Source organism: Acomys russatus, chromosome 23 (genome assembly GCF_903995435.1).
Source record: "Acomys russatus chromosome 23, mAcoRus1.1, whole genome shotgun sequence".
NCBI lineage: Eukaryota > Metazoa > Chordata > Mammalia > Rodentia > Muridae > Acomys > Acomys russatus.
Window position 1 is genome coordinate 37,851,088 of NC_067159.1, and position 20,459 is coordinate 37,871,546.

Sequence of the window (20,459 nt, forward strand, 5' to 3'; positions counted from 1 at the left end):
CGCCGCAGCCCAGCTCCCCTTCCTCCCCTCCCAGCCCTCGGGTCGTGTTCCCGGCCCAGCCTCCCTCCTCTCTGCCCACCCGGGTGACACCTGAGCGGCTACTGGGCGGTGGAGGCTTCAGGCCCGCGGGACTGACTGACACCTTGGAGAAAACAGAGCAGAGGGCGGGGCCCAGACCACCGCCTTAGAGGTGAGGGACGCGCGCTGCAGCCAATGAGCTAGCGAAGATGCAGCGTGGGGCGGGGCCTGGGGGGCGGGCCCCGAGGAGGAGGTGGCCCGGGCGCTGGAGGCGGGGGTGTTGAGGAGGAAGGGGAGGAGGCGGAGGCGGGCGAGGTGGTGGCGGCGGCCGGCGCGGCGGCGGAGGCGAGGTTGTGCCCCGGACTGTGTACACCGAGCTCAGCGGCTGTTGCCTGTGCGTGGAAAAGCAGCGGCGCCGCGAGGCAAAGGAGGATCGCAGAAAAGCGCGGCGGCGGGACGTCTACGGCTGCTGCGGCTCCGGCGGCGTCCGGTGACAGTCGGCGTGGGGAAGCAGCGGCGGCCGCAGCGGCAGCCGCCTCTCCGCCACCGGGACGCTGAGGCGCGGCTGGCGGCTCTGACATCCGCGGCCCTGCCTCTCCTCCCTCGCCCCCGGCCCTCCCCATGTGATCGGTCTTAATCCCGACCGTGTGTGCGCGCGTGGGGGCTCCATTGCGCGGCGCCCGGTGTCGGTGCCGGGGTGGGTGCTCTCGTGCGCTTCTCCTCCCCATCCCCCGCCCCGTCCCCAAGAATAAAAGAAGAACCGGGAGGCGTGCTCAGAAAATAAATAAATAACCAGCACACACGCGCAGCCCGGAGTGAGGCGGCGGGGCTGGCGGCGGCGGAGGAGGAGTGAAGGCGGCGGCGGCGGAGGAGGGACGCGCGGAGCCGGCAGTAACTTTCGAGCCAGCCCAGAGCCCGGAGCTCCAGCCGAGCGGTTTGCAGCGCGGCGGCGGCGGCGCTGAGTGTCTGGCCCGCCGGTGCGGTCGGGGTGTGCAGTCGGACGGGACGAGCAGCGCGTCGCTGTCCCCCCCCTCCCGGCGGCTGGAGATGTCCGAGCCCAAGGCGATTGATCCCAAGTTGTCGACGACCGACAGGGTGGTGAAAGGTAAGCGCAGCGCCGCGGCGGCCCGGGCTGCACCGAGTGCCGCAGGCGCCCGTCCGCCCCTCCCCCGCCCCGGTTGTTTCTCTCCGGCTAGCGCCGGGGACCTTCTAGGATCTCCTGCAAGAGGCTATCCCCCCCGCCCCCTCCGCCGCGCCCTGCCCCCACACCGCCCACCGGGCCCCAATCGGGGCACCTTTTTCTTTCTTTCTTTTTTTTCTTTTTTGGTGGACGGGGGGCAGCAGTTGGCAAATGGCTGAGCGGCTGGGAGGCGGTGGCGGGAGGGGGCGCCCGGGGGGGGGGGGTGACTGCTGGCAGGGTGTAGCTGCTGTGACAGAAATAGGAAGTGGGTGGCTGCTCGCGGGCTTGCATGGGATCGGGTTTATGGTTTGCTCTTTGTAGAGGGAGGGGAGGTGATTTATGACTTTTAAAAAATTAATAGGGCATTTTTATGTGGCCGTGGCTTGCCGCGGACTGGCTCGCCCGGGCACAGTGCTCCTGGCGCTCCATTGCAGCAGTTCCCCGGGCGCCCCTTCCCCCTCCCCCTCCGCGGGAAGGGCCTGCACAGGACTCGCGAGAGAGCGGGAGAGCGTGGGGGGAGCCCAGCTCCGGCTGCCGCGCGCCGCGGGGGCGGGGGGCCGCGGGGCCGCGTGGGGGCAGCGCCAGGCGGGGGACGACCCGAGCCCCCGCCACACCGCCGCTCAGGGATTTCCCCGCAGGCCCGGAGCGACGCCCGGTGGCGGTCCTCTTTCGACCTCCCTTGCCACCCATGGCTGACTGCCGCCGACCTGTCATTGCTCTTAAAGGGTTCCCTGCTGGTGCACGCCTCTAGGGTGGGAAGCTCACTCCGTTCCCTTCCCCCAAGCTCCTGACACCCCCTTGGTAACGGGCTATTTGATTCTCTTTATTGCCATGCATGACATGTGTATGCACAACTGGCAGGGATGGCTCTGAGTTGCTGGCTAGCAGAAGCCCTGGGAATGCGTGGGGTGAGGAAGGGGACAAGGAGGTTGCCCTTTCTATCCTCCTGCGGAGGAGGGATCCCACCATCCTCACTGTATTCCTACGTGGACTGGGGGAGGAACTGCACATCCACAAGGATTAAGTAGTGTCCCTTATTCTTGGGATTAGGGGACTGAGTATAGCTGAGAGGGGCATCAGCCTGGGCAGAGTAGGCCTCTCTGAAACTGGAAGCAGTGATAGCGGCGTGTGTGTGTGTGTGTGTGTGTGTGTGTGTGTGTGTGTGTGTGTGTGTGTGTGTGTGTGAGAGAGAGAGAGAGAGAGAGAGAGAGAGAGAGAGAGAGAGAGAGAGAGAGAGAGAGAGAGAGAGGTGAACAGAGATGGTATCTTATGCAGCAGAGCATTCAGCTAGAGTGCAAAGCAATCAAGTCAATTGCTCCAGGAGCACTTAGGTGAACATAACCCAGCGCCCCAAGCTTTGAAAAGGAAGGATCCTTGCTCCTCTCACATTTGCTCAGCTTTTAGAGTTGTGGTGTGTGTGTGTGTGTGTGTGTGTGTGTGTGTGTGTGTGTGTGTGTGTGTATGTTCTCATGAGAGAATAAAATATCTCCTCTCCTTTTGGTTATTATATTGGGATCATCCCTACTTCAAAGTAGGATTCATAGAGCCATCAAAATAAAGAGGGAGTAACTCTACCAAAAAATGATTGGTAATAGAAGCTCAGCTGCACAGCCATCTTTCTGCAGACATGGAGCCTTGTGTAAACACTCGATGCAAATCTGTTCCAAAGAGCTGTGCTGTATTGAAGACTTCTGTTGACTTAAAAATTAAGACCTTTTGTGTAAAATACCAGAGAATGACCAGGGTCTCCTTAATGTGTGAAATTTAGGCATAGCTCCAATCCAAAGATCTTATTTCCCAAACAATTAAGGTAAGAGTTACAGTTCAGGTGATACTGTGTGTTTGTAGTGGGGGCGTGGTGGGGAGGGGTGGGGGGAGTCCCTTGTACATGTAATGTCACATTTCTGGTTGTAAATCACAAAATGTGGGACTTTTAAATGTGATTTTAGTTGACAATGTCAGCAGGTAAACTCTATAAAGCAAATGGCTTGTCTGTTCTTGATGTGTTTATCAGTTAATGCCTCAGAGCCAGCGTTTGACCATTCCATAGGTCCTTCGCCTTCTGTTTCAGTGTGGTGCTCTATACACAGAATATCTCCCAGTAGTACATAAACACGCCCACAAGTCAAAAATTTTGATTTATGTATTTTTGCAGAAGTGAAATATAAATGTCGGCCAGAGATTCAAAATAGGAAACATAACTCTAATCTCCCATTTGTTTTGATAGGGATCCTACAGGAAGATTTTGTTTATAGAAAAAAAAAATTATTGATGACTTCTGAGTTTAAGGTGGGCACACTGCCATGGCTTTGTTTCTTTTATACTTTTTTGCATATTTTATGTTATTGGATTAAAAGTCATGACACAAGCTTCCAGTCAACATTTTGTCATGTGTAAGATTTCAGGATTAGTTGTTTGACATGACAATCTACTTTGATCCTCTTGAATATTGTGTACTCGACTAACAAGTGGAAAGCAACATGTACGTTGCATGGGAAAATTATAGAATTATTTTTTATATTAAAAAAGACATAGAATGTAGTAGAGAAAAAACATGATTTTTCACTCCACGTATTTTGAACCTCCTGTCCCTTGTCATTCTTGAAATCATTCCTTAACACAGGAAAGGGCTTATGTTTGAGGAGCTATTTATGCTCTTGAGGCCTTGTCTCCTTTTATAAAATGCATCTGTAGCTGTATTTGATACATATGGGAATAGATACGTTCTTTGGCATCCTGTGGCTTTTATTTAGTTATTTATTTTTAACAGTTGCCTTTGTTGCTGTGATCTGGCTTTTGCTGGATGACAAATCGCTATCCACGAACGACTCTGTGCTTGTGGCTTTGTTCATAGTAATATGACGACCGCTGTCCACAGTTCGCTTGACTTGTGCTTCCAGAACGCAACTTTAGAAAGGGAGGTCGAGTTTTAGGTTCAGCTCTGGCAGTGTAGAGGCTTGTTGAATCTGCTACAGCATCTGAAGACTCTTTAAACTTGAGGTGTGAAAGAGGAAGGGTGGTGAAGAGATGAACAAGCATTCAGTTAGATTACTTCGAGAAAAACTACCACAACTAGAAAATCATCTCCTGGTTTATTTTGGCCACTCTTCAAGTTAAAAACATAGACTTCAGGAGAAAACATTTTGGCATGCTGTTTGTTGGGAATCAGTATAACTTTATTTATTTATTTATTTATTTATTTATAGCATCTAAGCTAGGTTTGTTTGTTTTGGGAAAGACTGTATGTATGTCGAGGGCTCATTCCAAATGCAAGATCCTCCTGTCTCATCTTCAGAGTTGCTCTACCATGGCTCAGGTTGTTTTAAAGATACATGGGGAACACTGCAATCAGTAGAAGACGGAGGTTAATAGGGTAACTGGTTCTCTTCTCCACCCCCAATGTACCCTATGGCCTGCTTTCCTCTGCAGGGTACTAAAAAAGTCTATTGCAATCGTTTCCGGTCAGTTTTCTCTGTCCTCTCTATCTTATTCCGTTTGGCTGTAAAGTTTTGCTCTGCGACGACGAGAAGCCTTTGGAGCAGATGAGACTGATTTCCAGTCTGTGGCAGCATTCTGGCTTTGGACTATTGTTTCCTCATCTTCAAGTATTTTATAATGGGCCTTTTACCTTATCCCAAACTGATTACAGTAATAGACTTTACAGAGTCTGGCAGGCTGTCAGAGGGGAGATTCCTGGGAAGAGTCCTGCAGATTGCGCCCTGTTCTCCTCTGCAGATGTTTGTTTTTGGTTTTGGGGCCATAACTGCTGTTCTACTTTCTGTCACCTGTGTACTGTTCGTGCAGTCAGGGAAGATGTCTAAGATCATACACGCAGGAATGTGCAGGAAAAAAGCATGCCGGTATTAAGTAATAGAGGGTCGATGTAAGCCATCAGTATATGTAGCCGAGAAATACTGGTGTGACTTTTTAACCGAAAACAAGACTATGGTACGTCACTAACCATATTTGCGTATGGAAACAAAGTAGGGGGCTATCAAGAAGACCTTTTCTCAAATTTATTTTACTTATGTTTTAATTAATTGATTAGCTAATTAGTTAATTTGGCATCAGTTGATTTGTTTCATTTGTCCTGCCTTCCTTTGGAGTGTAGTGTAATTGATTTAGGTTCATTATCACTAAACATAAGTATTTGGTGGGAAGAGTTTAAGCTCAGCCCTGGCTGTTAAGAAACACATTGGCTAGTATAGTTAATACCACAAATGACATAGTTCTGACATGGATGATATACTTGAGTGACTAGCACACAAATTCATGCTGCTAATTTTAAATTGGGTTGAGGTATTCAGTAATGTGTACTTTGATGATTGCTTAAAAGTGAACGTTAACACAAATTCAGCGTGCTCAAAACAGTTGGGAGGCTGAGATTTAGGGACACTAGTGCTTCTAAATATTACCAGCTTCTGGAAGAAGTAAATACTACACTGGTTGTGGCTATTATCTTAAAGCACAGAGACAAGTCTTTGTTTTAAATAGACACTGTATTTTAAAGGTAGCCAGTAAAAGGCAACAACTTAGCTGCTTTAGAATCTAGTTAATGAGATTTATACCGACAATGACATTAGGAAAAATGTGCTGTTTTGAATCAGTTTCTTCCTCGTGACCTGCTTAAAATGGCAATTGTAGAGATGTGGAAGTATGATTTTGATGCTCTGCAGTCGACTTAGACAGTTTTCGTCTTCAAGTTTCCCTCATCCTTCTGTGCCACTGTGTGAAGTTGGAACTAGTTATATGGCCAAATAAAGAGTCCATTTGGAGTGTTGTCACCAGGAAACAGTGTTGTTCCAGTTGCAGCCTGTGGTGAGTCTGCATCACCGTTTGTGAAGGCCTTGTAAGGAGATGTTGGAACTGTAGGAATTGTGCAGGTAGGCAGAGAATGACTCAGAGGCAAATGTTATGATCATTAAAAAATAATTGTGTCCAATTTTCAGCCACTTAACTGGTGCAACACTCACCTGATTTAAGAGGGATGCGATGAGATCTTGAAGTTGTCCGTAATTGTAGGTTATATGTGTTAACTTAACAGGCCACTTTCTTCTATCATGTGGATAAAGAAGGCGGAGTGTTTCCTTAGCAGCGCTAATTCACTCACTGTTGACATAGAATTACAAAAGACAACATGCTGTGTGTTTTCAGGTTACTCTAGAATGGTCAGAATGGGTAATATTCAAAGCCACGATGCTGCTGGCTTACAGTAGTAGCTTATAATCGCTTTATAACTAAAGAAATAGAGGCAGAAGAGATGAAATGGAGCCTGTAAGACTAAGGTGCAGGTAAGGGAATGGCTCTATGAGTAAGCAGGCTCTCTTTTTGTTTGAAAGGAGAAACATTTTGATTGATTTAGGGCCTTATCACATTTTATTTTCAGTTTGCTTTACTAAATCACTGGCTATGTAAAAACATATTTGCTATATTTCTATATTATCAGAAATAGACCATTCTGTAGATATGTTTGGGCAAATGTGTTAATCTATTTTGATCTTGACATTGATGAAGCTTATTAATTAATTTTTTAAAAGGTGTGTAGCCAGAGATAGAAATGGTACATTCTGCTGAGCAGTACTTTCATCTCAAAGTTCCTGCTAAGCCTCTGTGTGAGTTACTGATAATGACATTGGCCAACACAGCTTTTCTCAGTATTAATTTCTAGAGGAACTTCAGGTGATAGTATCACCAACATTATCAGTTTTTGTTTTTGTTTTTGTTTTTGTTTGGGGGGCAGTGTGGTTACCCAGTGAGAGGGGCGTGGGCCCTGAAATGGAATTTTGGCTCGTAAGCTAAGTCTTTAGTGCTTGTGTTTTTAGTACTGCAGCATTTTGCTTTGTCTTGTTTTTACTTCCATCTCATATATGAAATTTTGAGTTGAATTCCATGTCTAGAGCAGAACGTATATTCCTCCCTGATTAGGGCTTTTAATAGAGTGCTGAAGTCTGATGTCCCATCAACTTGGGGACCCATTCAAACTTCTAAGGGCTCAAATCTATTTTTCAATGTGTACTATGGTAGCAGAAACCAGAGTCCCGTCTAGTAAGTAAATGAGTTACGAAAATGCTAGATTTTTGAACTTAAAGTAGATTATTTTGAGACCATCATAGGACGGTATAGGTGTGTCCAATTGCATCATCACACTCATATATGCTGGGCCGTGTTCGTGGTTAGCTGCGGAGATGCAAGGGCCCTGTGGGCTTCAGGTTGGACACAGCAGAAATAGGACTTTGTCATTTTCCTTTTTATTCCCTAATCCATACTTTGGCCTTATAGTGAAATACACTGTAGCTTGATGATTCATTTAGACTTTGGATCTTTTTTCCTTTGAACTTCAGTATCTTGTAACTGGAAGTGCTGGGTGTGCCTGCAGTAGAGTAAGACAAGAGAGTAGCTATCAGAAATTTCTGGACATCACATCTGGATTGTGACGCACCACCTCACATGGGTCGTCAACTTCAGACACCAGCCTACAGTTATGAAACTTGAAGAATTATTGTTGGCCTTTGGAGAGAAAGAGTGGTGTGTGTGTGTGTGTGTGTGTGTGTGTAAGTTAATAAAAAACAATTGCTGCGGGGCCGTGCAGTCTTTAGACACAGAGTCAGTCTCTTTGCACAGCAACTGTGTTTCCTCAGCTTTTTCTCCTTGAGAGGAATTACTACTTCTGATCCTAAATGTGCATTTATTTCTGTGGAGTACCAGAATGCGTTAGAAATCTCAGCCCACTAGATTCTAACCTATTTCTTAGGTTGCAGCATGTACTTGGAAGTGCATGAAATTTGTCAATACTTGTATTCAGCTTTTGTTTTGAAAGTTTAGTCAGGCAGACCTGTGGCGGCGTTTACCACAATGCTTTGCCTGTTATTTACCCAGAAAATACTTGGTGAATGATTTGAGCACTGCAGAGTTTTGATGTGTCATCTTAAGCTATAAACAGAGATGAATTCTGTTTGTTTTGAAAAAAAATAATTTTTTTTCCTGATTCCTTGTGAATGGTTGTATTTGGCGACTGGAAAATTCCTTCTTCAGCCTACTCAGGAGCTGGAGGATGAGACAGTGGGAACAGGTGACACAGCTATCCAGAAGGTGGTTTGCTTGTTTGGTCATTGGCATTGCCCATGTCTGAGGAATTTAAAAGTTAACTTTTTTTTTTTTTAATCTGAGATTATTATCTTAAACTTGAACACTTTCGTTTGTAATATTGACTCTTACAGCAACCAGTTTTTGATGTGTTTGAGAAGATGCATTATTTATCTCACCCTGGGTTTGTTGGATGATTTTTATGTGCCAGTTATTGCCCAGACTTTAATTTCATGAGAAAATTACTGGATATATTTTGAAAGAAAACCAAACCTCTTGTCACCTTTTGGCTACTGGACACCAGATAGATGGAAGATGTATGAGCCATGGAAAGTTAAAAAAAACATGGCACCAGCACTGCTGAGTCCTCGTTTTTGCTGAGTGGGCTTTGAGCATTGGTTGACACTTTTTGTTGTTGTTGTTGTTGTTTTGTTTTGTTTTGTTTGAGACAGGATTTCTCTGTTTAACAGCTCTGGCTGTTTAAGTAAAGTTTAAGCAGTGCTGTTTTATCAGAGTAAAGTAAAAATGTAACACGCATTCTTTAAAATTGACGGAGCCAGAGTCAGAGTTTGTGTTGCTTTCTGTTTGCTTTTAACGACATTTAGACTTTAAAAAATTTTTAATTTTTTTTATTCTTTTTTAAAAATGGTTTGTTACATATAATGTAATGCTGCCTTTCCTGGGTGGGCTTGATTCTAGGGGGAGCAGTAGTTCTTTTGGTCACCCAGTTCCTGGCATTTCAGGTTTCAGTTCAGACTCCCTCCTCTTGCACCCGTTCTGATACCTTCAGCTGAAGTCAAGGGACTCACCCCCAAGACTCCTGCTGACTGCCCTGCTAGGGGCAGGCTGTTGCAATTTTTTTTTTCCTGCTTTTCCTCCTCAGGAAACAGAAAGCCCTAGATCAGTGGTCCTCAACCCTTGGGGTGTGACCCCTTTCACAGGAGTCCCCAGAGACCACCAGAAAACACAGATCCTTACATTACGATTCATAATAGTAGCACAATTCAATTATAGTTATGAAGAACAGTGAATATAATTTTATGGCTTGGGGTCACCACAACATGAGGAACTGTACTAAAGGGTCGCATCATGAGAAGGGTTGAGAACCACTGCCATAGAGAGAGGAGGGCCCTGTTCCATTTGCCTTTAAAGTTTCAGTTCTAGCAGAGGGCATGTTACATAATATGAATGTGACCCATAATTGTTATGTGTGCGAATTAATAGACAGACTATGAAATGGATGTCAAGTTTTTAAGTTATGGAGTTCTATTTTGAAGTTTTGCCCAACTTAAGTCAAGATTTGCTTGCATACATCTGATAATTTCTTGATTTGTGAGCCCGTAGTCCTTTGAAAATGTGTTTTACCAGGATTATGCAGCGTTCTTGTTACCTGATCAGTGTTCTCCCTCCCCCCCCCCCCCCCCCCCGCGCCAGTGACCAATATGCAGGAATATCCTATCACTGGCTGGACTGTGGGTGTGGCTTTTAAGTGGATCTCTTAAAAGTTATATGTTAAAAGGTGCATGGAAGGCTGTGTGCATTTCTCAGCAATAGAGCACTTGCATAGCATGTGCAAGCACTACATTGCATGCCTGGCCCTCGGGGGTTGGGGAAAGTGTACAGATTAATATTCCTCGGTGGTGGTTGACCAGGATTTCTTTTCTGATGAGTGAGGAGAGAAAATTACGGGAAGGCCCTGTGACAGGCAACTCTGAGGCCCTGACCAAGCATCAGTGTACGAATGCAGATTTGTAACCATGAGTTTACAAATGAAAACAGATCCAAGACGTCACACATTTGTATAGGAAGTGGCTGAGTACAAATATACCAGTAATGCACTTTTGGGACCAGTTTATGACTAGTAGAGGCTGCTCAGAGCTCTCTTGTTCTTAGTGTTAGAGGACCACAGCCCTGGACATCACCCAGGAGGAGGGAGGGAGGCCAAATAAGTGAGGTATCTGCCTGGAGTTTGTTTCATAGATGAGGTTGGACCCCGAGCCAGCCCACTCTGGGTTGTACACCTCCTTCAAGCAGGCCCATTGGGGTTTTCCAAGGCCCAGGTCCTTTTTGTGCTAAAACAAGAGCTCAGACACCCCAAGGTCAACTCTGTCTCTCCCATCTCAGAAATATTTTCATTTCAAGGCCTTTCAGATGAAGAGAACCCCAGTAGCCTATGTAAAATATTATTATTCACCAGCAGGAAAGGAATCTCTCTGTTGTCCCCACTTCTGGTCAGAATTCTTTTTGTTTGGCTTTGTTCCACATGCCCTTTACTAGAAACGGATGTGTAGAACTTAGGGAGCATGTTGAAAAGTGAGTGCTGTGATGACAAAAGGATTTCTAGTTGTGACAGGATCTAAGGGATTTTGAATTCTGATTGAGAAGACGCTGAGTTGTGCTTTAAACAAAATCTCCAGTCTTAGGTCACCTTTTTGTGTGTGACGTCACTCTCAGATGAGCCAATGTTTGGAAACATCAAAAATGTAGGTCACAAGTCAGGGGGAAAAAAGTAACCAGGTTAGGGACATTTCACACTGGAATAAATTATTTTGGAATAAACAGGGCTTATTCTGAGTATAAATGTGAACACGTATACTAAAGAACTGAGCTTGAATGATGAGATTTTTAGTGCCAGAGGTAGCCTTGGGAATCCAGCTCACCATCTGTCCCAGAACCCTGCCTTTCTTTATATGTTTTTATCTCTTAGGCTTACTCAGGTCTGGGTCTGGAAAATTAGATCTTGCTGTTGGAATGCACAGCTGAAGTCTGGCTGAAGCCATGGCTGATGTGTAACCCCTGTCCTGTCTTCCTGGCGGATGGGAACGCTGCCATCTCTGGCCCCTTCCCCTGCTTCCTCAGGCCTCTCATTCATCCTGTCATCCTGGGCATCTCTGCCTGCAAGAAATGCTTTCTCCCATCTGCGGTCTGATTTCTCTACAGATGATTCTGTTGTGTTCCAGAGACCGTGCTTTATCTGTTTTCTCTGAGAGTGCACACTCCATAGTGACAACAGCACCCTCGTTCCCAAGTCTTCTAGCTCGTTAGCCGCCCAGAGTGGTTTCTAGGTCCTTCTGTGTATGATCAGTAGGCTTTTGAATCCATGTCAGGCTGCTGCAGTCTGTGAAGATGGACGTGTGAAGAAACGTTGCTCGCCGCTAACCTCCGTCATGGCCCAGCAGCACTTTGAGTTGGGTTCCTTGAGTTTGAGTTGTGCCTGCATGCTTACCTTTAAGCTGCCCAAGGCCCAGAAGCTTCTCACAGATAGGCTCTGCCTGCCATGCGTGTTCTTTGGCTGGGTAAGGATTGCCACTGCAGCGAGACTCTAAGCTCTGAAATTCCCTTTGTCTTCTCCCCAGTCCCTTGCGGCTTTAGGGTGTCTAACACTTGATCCCTTTAAGTCGGAGATTCCCAGATCCTGGAAAGTATTTGTATCTCACCAGGGACTTTCTGTAGTCTTTCATTCATAATGCCGGCAAGGGACAGAGATGGTCTGATAGCTTAACGCCTTGGTGGTATGAGTGGGCTGGCTGAAGACTCCGTCCTTTGCTTAATGTCACAGCACACCACAGTAGCAGTTAGTATCCTGCTCCTTCAGAGACATTGTGGCCAGTGTAAGGGCTATGGATAAATAGCTAAAGATCATTCAATTTCTTTACCCCAGTGGATTATTTGCCATTTGATAATATGTTTACCTGTGATTTGAAGCCAGTCATGAGCTTGCAGCGGTGGTATCAGAGATTGGTGTGTTGACTCTGCTCTGAAGTATCAATCACTGATGACAATGCACAAACGTTTGTGAGTGTTTCCCATGTGGCTTCAAGTTCCCCCATGAGAAGATTCTCTCATCTGTGTCCTAACCAGAAGCTAGAGCCACAGCTGCAGTGTATGGACGGTGGGCAAGGCGCACACAGCCTGCTTGAGCTTGTTTTAAATCATGAATGCATTCTAGTAGTGTTCCTGGAGACTGTGCCTGCATTTCCCTGAACATGTGGAATGACAAGTCTGTAGATTCCTTGGTTGTGCTCTGGGCAAGTGATGTCGAGTCCGAAGCATCAGAAAGGAAAGAAATGCTTGGTCCTACAACGGGAGGCTATGCCTTTGAGAGCCAGGCTTGTACACGGAGTTGAGCTTGGGACATATAATGGGAAGCTCTCGGGACATTGCAAAGATCCCCTCATCACAGCATCTCCCAGTGACTACTTTGTATGGACTTTAAAAAAAACAAGTATTTATTATTTCATGTGCATTGGTATTCTGCCTGCATTTATGTCTATGTGAAGGTATCAGATCCCCTGGAACTGGAGCTACAGACAGTTATAAGCTGTCTTGTAGGTTCTGGCAATTGAGCCTGGGTCCTCTGGAAGCGCAGCTAGTGCTCTTAACTGCTGAGCCATCCCTCTAGCCCCTGTATGGATTTCCATGATCAGTTATGAATTTACGAGAAAATTGATGTTTTGAAATATAAAAGATAGTTTAGTGAATTGACTAAATTTTCTGGACTTTGGTAGTTACTGTTGCCCGGGGGGTGGGGGTGTGGGGGGGGGTGGGGGAATCCCGTGCCTCAGGAATCCACTAGGCTTATCTTATTGAGTATAAAATGGTTACTGGTCACATCACAATGTGTTTGAATCCATCCATTTTGTCTTTGTAGGCATCAGATTTAGTGCCCACCAATAGTAGCTCTACACGTGTTCTGGGGCCCTGCTTAAACTAGTTTGTGATGGTTAAAGTCTGATATAGAAGACAAAAATCAATTTTGTTCCGTGACAAAGTAGTTGTAATTAGTCTCCCAGCAGGAGGTGCCCTGCACTGTGGGAGCACAAGGAAGAAAGTGATTGGCTCTCTTCAAAGGCTATTCTTCTATTTTTAGCAAACAGAATAGTAACCAATCTTAGTTTTCTTGGCTGTTTCAAGTGACACCGAGTTTATCTTATTTTAAATTATGTATGCCTCAGAGTGAGAGGTATGTGTGTGTGTGTGTGTGTGTGTGTGTGCGCGCGCGCACGCGCACATGCTCCTGTGTGTGTCAGTGCCCAAGGAGGCCAGAGGCTTAGGATCTGGAGAAGGACTACATACAAATTAGGTGTGAGCTGTGTGATATGGGTGGTGGCAACTGAATCCAGGTACCCTTGACCACTCACCCTCCCTGTAGCCCTGTTATTGTAAAGAGGACTTCAAAGGGACTGTAGGTGGAGTGATGGGAGTTTTATAACTGGAACTCTGCAGTTATTCTAACTGAGTTGTGAGTAGACATGGGCCATTGAAGACAGACAGGGTTGCCTTTAGAAGTCAACCTGTTCAGCTATTTTAAAAGAGAGAGATTCTTAGTCAGGGCTACTAGCACACACTTGTAATTCCAGGGTTTGGGAGGCAGAGGCAAGCAGATCCTTGTGAGTTCGAGGCCAGCCTAGTCTACACAGAGAGTTCCAGGACAACCAGAACTAAACAATGAGATCCCCATATCAAAATCAATCAAGCAGTCAATCAGTCAGTCAGTCAGTCAGTCAACCATCAATTGATGAAATAAAGAACTTAATGTAAAATGGCCAAGAGAGCACCTACCTTACCATCCTTAGGACAGGTATTAGTTTGCTTCTGGATAAATTTGGATTTCAGCCCTGCATTCTCTATGTGTCACTGCATGTCCTTGGCAGGAAGCCATGTACCCATGTTGAATTTGTTTTTCTTCTTGAAGGAAGTGATTGTGCTAAATTTGCAGGGTTGGGACAAGGAGAGGAATTGTATGTAGCAATGCCAAGACTGGTTCCTATTTAGAAAGAGCCTTTGGTACACGGTGGGTGCTGCTGCTGTATTAGGCAGCTCTACTGAGAGCCAAACTGTGTATGTCTAAGGAGTGCATACATTAGGTATGTATCTCCCCGTATCCTGCCCACCATCTCTCCTGGTGATTTGGAGCCTCTGCTCTTCCATAGAGATAGCTCATATCAGTCAGCAAAGGCTTACCACTGTCTAGGTTCCATTCCCTTTGAACAGATGGGCTGTTTGCTTCATGGATTTACTCCTCTGTTTAGTGAGTAGCTCCTCTTTCCCCGGTTCTGCATGCTGATGTTCTTGTATCTCTTTCCTCATCCTTCCAGGCTGTCATGTTTTCTTCAAGTCATAGGGCTGATGACTGCCTGTAGACTGATGACTAGCATATCTATATTTACAACCTGGTTCCCTGCCCCCCCCCCCCGCCCGGAACGATTTCTTAAGCCCTACGACAGTTGCTATGTATGGGTGTGGTGCAAATAAAGTGGGGAATCTGTTCGGTGTTTCCTGGCCTGGTGATGTTACCACCATCCATCTGGCCACTTAAACATGTCATTCATTTCAGACCTTTAAAATGTTTCTTTCCTGTTGCAGCAGCCTTCCAACATCGGTCTCACTTTCAGTCTGTCTCCTGTACATTAATTTTCTCACATTATGCTTAGAATTATTTTTTTTGAAATGAACAGATTTTACAGGGTTATGTAGCTAAGGGTAGCCTTAAACTGGGTGCCTAGTTGAGGATAGCCTTGAACTTTTGGTCTTCCTCCCTCTACCTCCCTAGTGCTGGGATTATGGCCTTGCTCTACATGCCCAGTTTATGTGATGCTCAGGATTGAACTCAGGGCTTCATGAGTGCCAGACAAGCATGGTACCAACTGAGCTACAACACTGCTCCTAACCATTTAGTTATTGATCTTTGTTTTACTCATATGTAGAAATTCGTACATTTGAGCCTTATGAATATGTGAAGTCTGAAAATACTGGTTATAAAGCACATGCTATTTTGTATTGATATCTTGTCACTACCTCATTACAATGTCCATTCCTGGCTGCAGAGGGAGCATGTTTATTCATGAATGTGTTGAGAATGCCTGAATTCTATATGATAAAAGTTGATTGAAACATATTAATCTACCTTTAATTAAAAAAAAAAAATCTGGCTGTGGAAATTGGGTTCTGTCCCTGAGTTGCGGCTGCAGCCCGTTTTGTCTCACTGAGTTACCCAGGCTGGCTTTGAAAATGCCATCCTCCTACCACAGCTAGGATTGCAACCCTGAGCCACCAATGGAATTGAACTTAAAATCCAGCTAGGCCTTCAGTGGATACCTGCGGCTGCCTAGCTTTTTTCTCTAAACCTCTGTACCTCTCAGACACAGCCGTGTGCCCTCTGTCCTTCATGCACACAACGTATCGCCAATGTTTGCAGCGTTTTTTTTTCCCCCCTTCTGTAGTGCAACTTTTCGGGGACTTATTCTTACACACTGCATCTGCCAGCTGGTCAGTGGCATGCCTAGAATATAACCCTGCCTCCCCGCCCCCGCCCCCACCCCCGCCCCCACCCCCGCCCCCACCCTCGCCCCCACCCCCGCCCTCACCCCCGCCCCCACCCTCGCCCCCGCCCCCGCCCCCGCCCTCACCCCCGCCCCCGCCCTCACCCCCGCCCCCACCCCCGCCCTCACCCCCGCCCCCACCCTCGCCCCCACCCCCGCCCCCACCCTCGCCCCCGCCCCCACCCCCGCCCCCACCCTCGCCCCCACCCTCGCCCCCACCCCCGCCCTCACCCTCGCCCCCGCCCTCACCCCCACCCTCGCCCCCGCCCTCACCCCCGCCCCCGCCCCCACCCCGCCCCCGCCCCAGTCAGACTGAAGGAGATGCTCATATATCTGTGTATGCGTCAATACCACAGGCGTGGCAATACTGACATTTTTCAGTATCATACTTTTAATTAATGTAGTCCAAGTTAGATTATATCATGTAATGACTTTGATTTACCTTCTTTTCCTGTCTTTATGGGATTGTCATGTGATACATTTGTAAGTCAGCTTAGCCTTCTTTGCTGTAGACTTTGTAATTCCTATATAATTTTAAGCACAACATTTAACAACTCAATTGGATTTACTCTTGCTAAACTAACCCATATCCCTTTAGTTATTCAGTGAATGTATTTGTTGTAATTCATGTCTCAGTAGATTTATCTGAGTGTTTACCTAAACCTGGCTACCAAACTCATTTCCACAGAAAACACATTCTCAGTTTCCCTATTTTAGGTTCTGTATCTGTAACATTAGGGAGAAAATGAGAATGTGTTAAGAAGAAGCTTGTAGGTTCTGTTTGGAAAAAGAGGGGGGAAGAAAGGAAAATCAGACAATTTCAAAAGGTAAAAGGACGGAGGTGCTGGGGTAGTCATCTTCTGATAGTTAGCTTTACCGAATTGGCACCTTTTTCATTATCACAACTTTGAAAAGATACAAACTATCTAGGGAGAAGGCTCCGGTGGTAAAGTGCCTGCAGCACAGACACAAGGACCTGGGCTCTCACGCTCAGCACCCAGGTGAGAGCTACATGGAGTGGGGTGTATGTGACCCCCACGTTGGACTGGACATCAGAGGCAGCTTAGCTGAATAGATGAGCTCCAGGTTTTGTGGGAGGAAGACAACGGACCGCTGATGTCTAGTTTCCATCTGCATGTATGCAGGCTGGCACACATGTGCAGGCAGGTACACACGTGCAGGCAGACACACACGTGCAGGCAGGCACACACATGCAGGCAGGCACACTTGTGCAGGCACTCACACATGTGCAGCCAGACACACACGTGCAGGCAGGCACACATGTGCAGGCACTCACAAATGTGCAGGCAGGTACACATGTGCAGGCAGGCATACATGTGTAGGCACTCACACATGTGCAGGCACGCACACATGTGCAGGCACTCACACATGTGCAGGCACGCACACATATGCAGGCGGGCACACATGTGCAGGCAAGCACACATGTTCAGGCTGGCACACATGTGCAGGGCAGGCATACATGTGCAGGCAGGAACACTTGTGCAGGCAGGCACACATGTGCAGGTACTCACACATGTGCGGGCACTCACATGTGCGGGCACTCACACATGTGCAGGCACACACACATGTGCAGACAGGAACACGTGTGCAGGCACACACACATGTGCATGCTCATTTGCTCACACGGGCATATCATACACATACTCCTTCCATGCACATCAAGCCCAGTGACTTCATTCTGCAGAGGACTGTGATTCCAGAGAGTGGGGAAATGCATCTCTCAGGAACAGTGGCTGGAGAATGGTTCTCATTGACGAATGTTGCACACTGTATTATTTAACCCTTTGCTTGGGAGAGAACACTTTATTAGTTCGTAGGCCACTTTGTATCTTCACAGGCTTTAGCTCAACGTAACTGACACATGGAGTGACTTTATACTTCCTGATCTTTCATTTCCAATCGTTGGTGCCATCTGATGTCTGCCTTTGAAGAGGATAGTTTCATTCCTGGGTACCTTGTGTGCCCACTGGAGTGAGTGGGCCCTTGAATGAATGTTTACTCAGCCATGACTCCAGGAATCTTGAGTATAGACCCTGAGATTTCACCACAGTGACACTGATTTGAAGAGAAAACACCCAAGTTCTTTATGAGGGGAAAATAAACCTTATAAACTTATTTTGAGATAGGGTCTCCTTTTAAACAATGATGTTTATGTATTTGTTGATATGTGTACTTGAAAGCAGGTGCCTCTAGAGGCCTGAACAGGGGATTGGATCTCATAGAACTAGATTTCCAAGCAGCTGTGAGCCCCCGATTGTGAGTGCTAGGGACCGAATGTGAGTCCTCAGACACTCACAACTCCTTACCCCTGACACAGGGTCTCTTGTAGCCCAGGCAAGTCTCTAACTGGCTGTGTAGCTGAGAGTGACTTTGAACTTCTGATCCGTAGTGCTGGGATTTGGGGCACAGGTGAGCACTCCCACCCCCACTCCCGCTTTATGCAGCTCTGGAATGATTGCCTGGGCTTCCTGCATGCTAAGCAAACATGGTTACTGAGCTACAGCCCCCCTCCCCCACCCCAAGCAAGGTGTTGTTTTTACATAAAGTCTGTTGCTGCTGAACTTTCATTGTTTTAGTGGGGGAGGGTAAGGAGGGGATGTAGGTATTTTTCTGTTTTAGAAATATATCAGAAGTTTGTGCATGTTCAGATTGGAGTATAAAGGAGAGTTTACTGATCTGAAAGATGACAGAGGTACCTGCTATGAGATGCTCAGAGGAGACTTTTTTTTTATTGGATCTTGAATTTTTCCTGTTGTTGAGAAGTGAACAATGAATCTAGTGCTATTTATTGCACACCGCTGGCATTCACGGCAGGTGCTTTGCTCTCGTAGATTCATTTCTATATTTCTGCCACTAAAGCAAAGAAAGGAAGCCGCACATAGCCAAAGTGAAAGCCACTTCAAGGAGACATTCTGAGGAGGGAGTCATGTGGTTTCATTGTAAGCGTTTTTAGATGCAAATGTGAACTGTTTTGAGATCAGGAAATTTCATTTACTACTTTCAGGATTCTGTGACCTGTTGAGTGTAACATTTGTTCTTTTAAACTAACTATGTAACCCTTCCTGAAGAAAGAGGGTGGGGAGTGGCTAGGTGTGTGGGGCCATGGTCCTGTATCCTAATGTGTCATCCAAAGCAGGCAGCTGGAGAAATTTGTTTCTCCAGGCCCAGCTGATAAACATTTCTGATTTAGCTGAAGTTGGTTTGACCAGCGTTGTGAAATGCCCTGGTTGAAGCCGTGGAGCAATCCAATGGTTGAAGTAGTTACAAGTCACAGGTATAACAGGAGAGGCACACACTCCCTGCCTGGACCCTCAGGTCTCCACATTCAAATAGCTCAGCTTCTTACTGGGCATTTCACTCTTCCTGGCTTCGTGGTGAGTAACTCAGCATGTGGGAAAATTTGTTCCCTGCTGGTGTCTGCGTGGGGCCATGTTTTCTTTTCCTCATTTTGCTCCCTGTGGCGTTTGTTTTGTGATCTTGGACCCCATTATGATTTTTTTTATAACAATATTTGTTAACCTATAGAACACAGCTTTTGGATATCTTGAGTTCTTAAGTAGGAGTGCAACTGGAATGTTTTATTGACAATCCTGGTTTTATTAATTAAGATATACTGAAACAAGGTCTTCATGGCTTGAAAAAACAAAATATACGTTACAGTTTTCCTGCTGTGGGTGTTTAGTACTGAAGTCAGGTCTTTCTTGAAATAAGCCTTTTCTTATAAGGGCACTGATTATAAGGCATGCACAACTGGACCCAGTGTGTATCATCTTATACATGAATATTTGTTCTATAGCAAGGTTGTCAAGTAAGTCTGAACCAACTAGGAATATCTCAAACAGCCAATGACCACACACTCCAGTGGATCTGCTTCTGAAGGTGGTGAGAAAAGAGATGAGAGACACTTGGGTGCCTTTTCCAAAACTGTGACTTTAATACTGGCTTAAGAGTACATTTTAAAGTAGGAGATAAGAGGCCAGTAGATCTCTTTAAATTCAAGGCTAACCTGGTCTAGTTTCGGGACAGCCAAATCAACGTGCGTGGTGAGGCCTTGACTCAAAAGGAGAGAGAAGCATTTGGGACAAGGCTCAGTGGGAGAGCGCTTGTCAGGTAACGTGGAGATTAACATAAGGAACACCTCTCTCTGGAGTCCTCTAGTGAATGCTGTGCGTGAACACATTTCACTGATTTTGCTTTATTCTGACTCAGCCTACGATGGTGGTATATTTGTACTACACTAGAAGTTTTTCTTATTGGAGCAAGACATGCCTGTGTCTCATTCAGTTACCATATTGGTTTAGAATCCATTGGACTTCTTTTTTTTTTTAAATTTTATTTTATTAATTTATTCATATTACAACTCAATGGTTATCCCCTCCCTTGTATCCTCCCATTCCTCCCTCCCTCCCATTTTCCCCTTACTCCCCTCCCCTATGACTGTGACTGAGGGGGACTTCCTCCCCCTGTATATGCTCATAGGGTATCAAGTCTCTTCTTGGTAGCCTGCTGTCCTTCCTCTGAGTGCCACCAGGCCTCCCCATCCAGGGGACGTGGTCAAATATGGGGCACCAGAGTACGTGCGAAAGTCATACCCCACTCTCCACTCAACAGATCTAGCCAATGGACAGGCCATTGGACTTTTTATACTACGTTTTATGTATGTCACTGATACTGTGTGTGTGTGTGTCTATACTGTGCTTGTGATTGAACCCAGGGCCATGTGTCTGCTAGGCAAGTGTTTTTACCACGGAGCCACATCCCCAGGCAATGGAGATAAGTTGCTTGTGTGGGTTTTGCATTCATAGTCCTCCCACCCCTGGCTTTTGAATAGTGGA

General features: G+C 46.3%; 1 protein-coding gene across 3 annotated transcripts in view; it reads left to right on the forward strand.

The window, feature by feature from the left end:
* Positions 1–532: 532 nt before the first annotated feature.
* Ppp3ca (protein phosphatase 3 catalytic subunit alpha) overlaps positions 533–20,459 on the forward strand; it is a 280,533-nt gene continuing 260,606 nt past the window's right edge. For 2 of the 3 annotated variants that reach the window (XM_051166061.1, XM_051166062.1), the window contains exon 1: positions 533–1,123. In XM_051166061.1, coding sequence (XP_051022018.1) covers positions 1,066–1,123 — 58 coding nt within the window. In that variant the 5' untranslated portion in view covers positions 533–1,065. Of the gene's footprint in view, positions 1,124–1,838; positions 2,000–20,459 lie in introns of those variants that run through there. The other variant, XM_051166063.1, reaches the window with a different exon arrangement.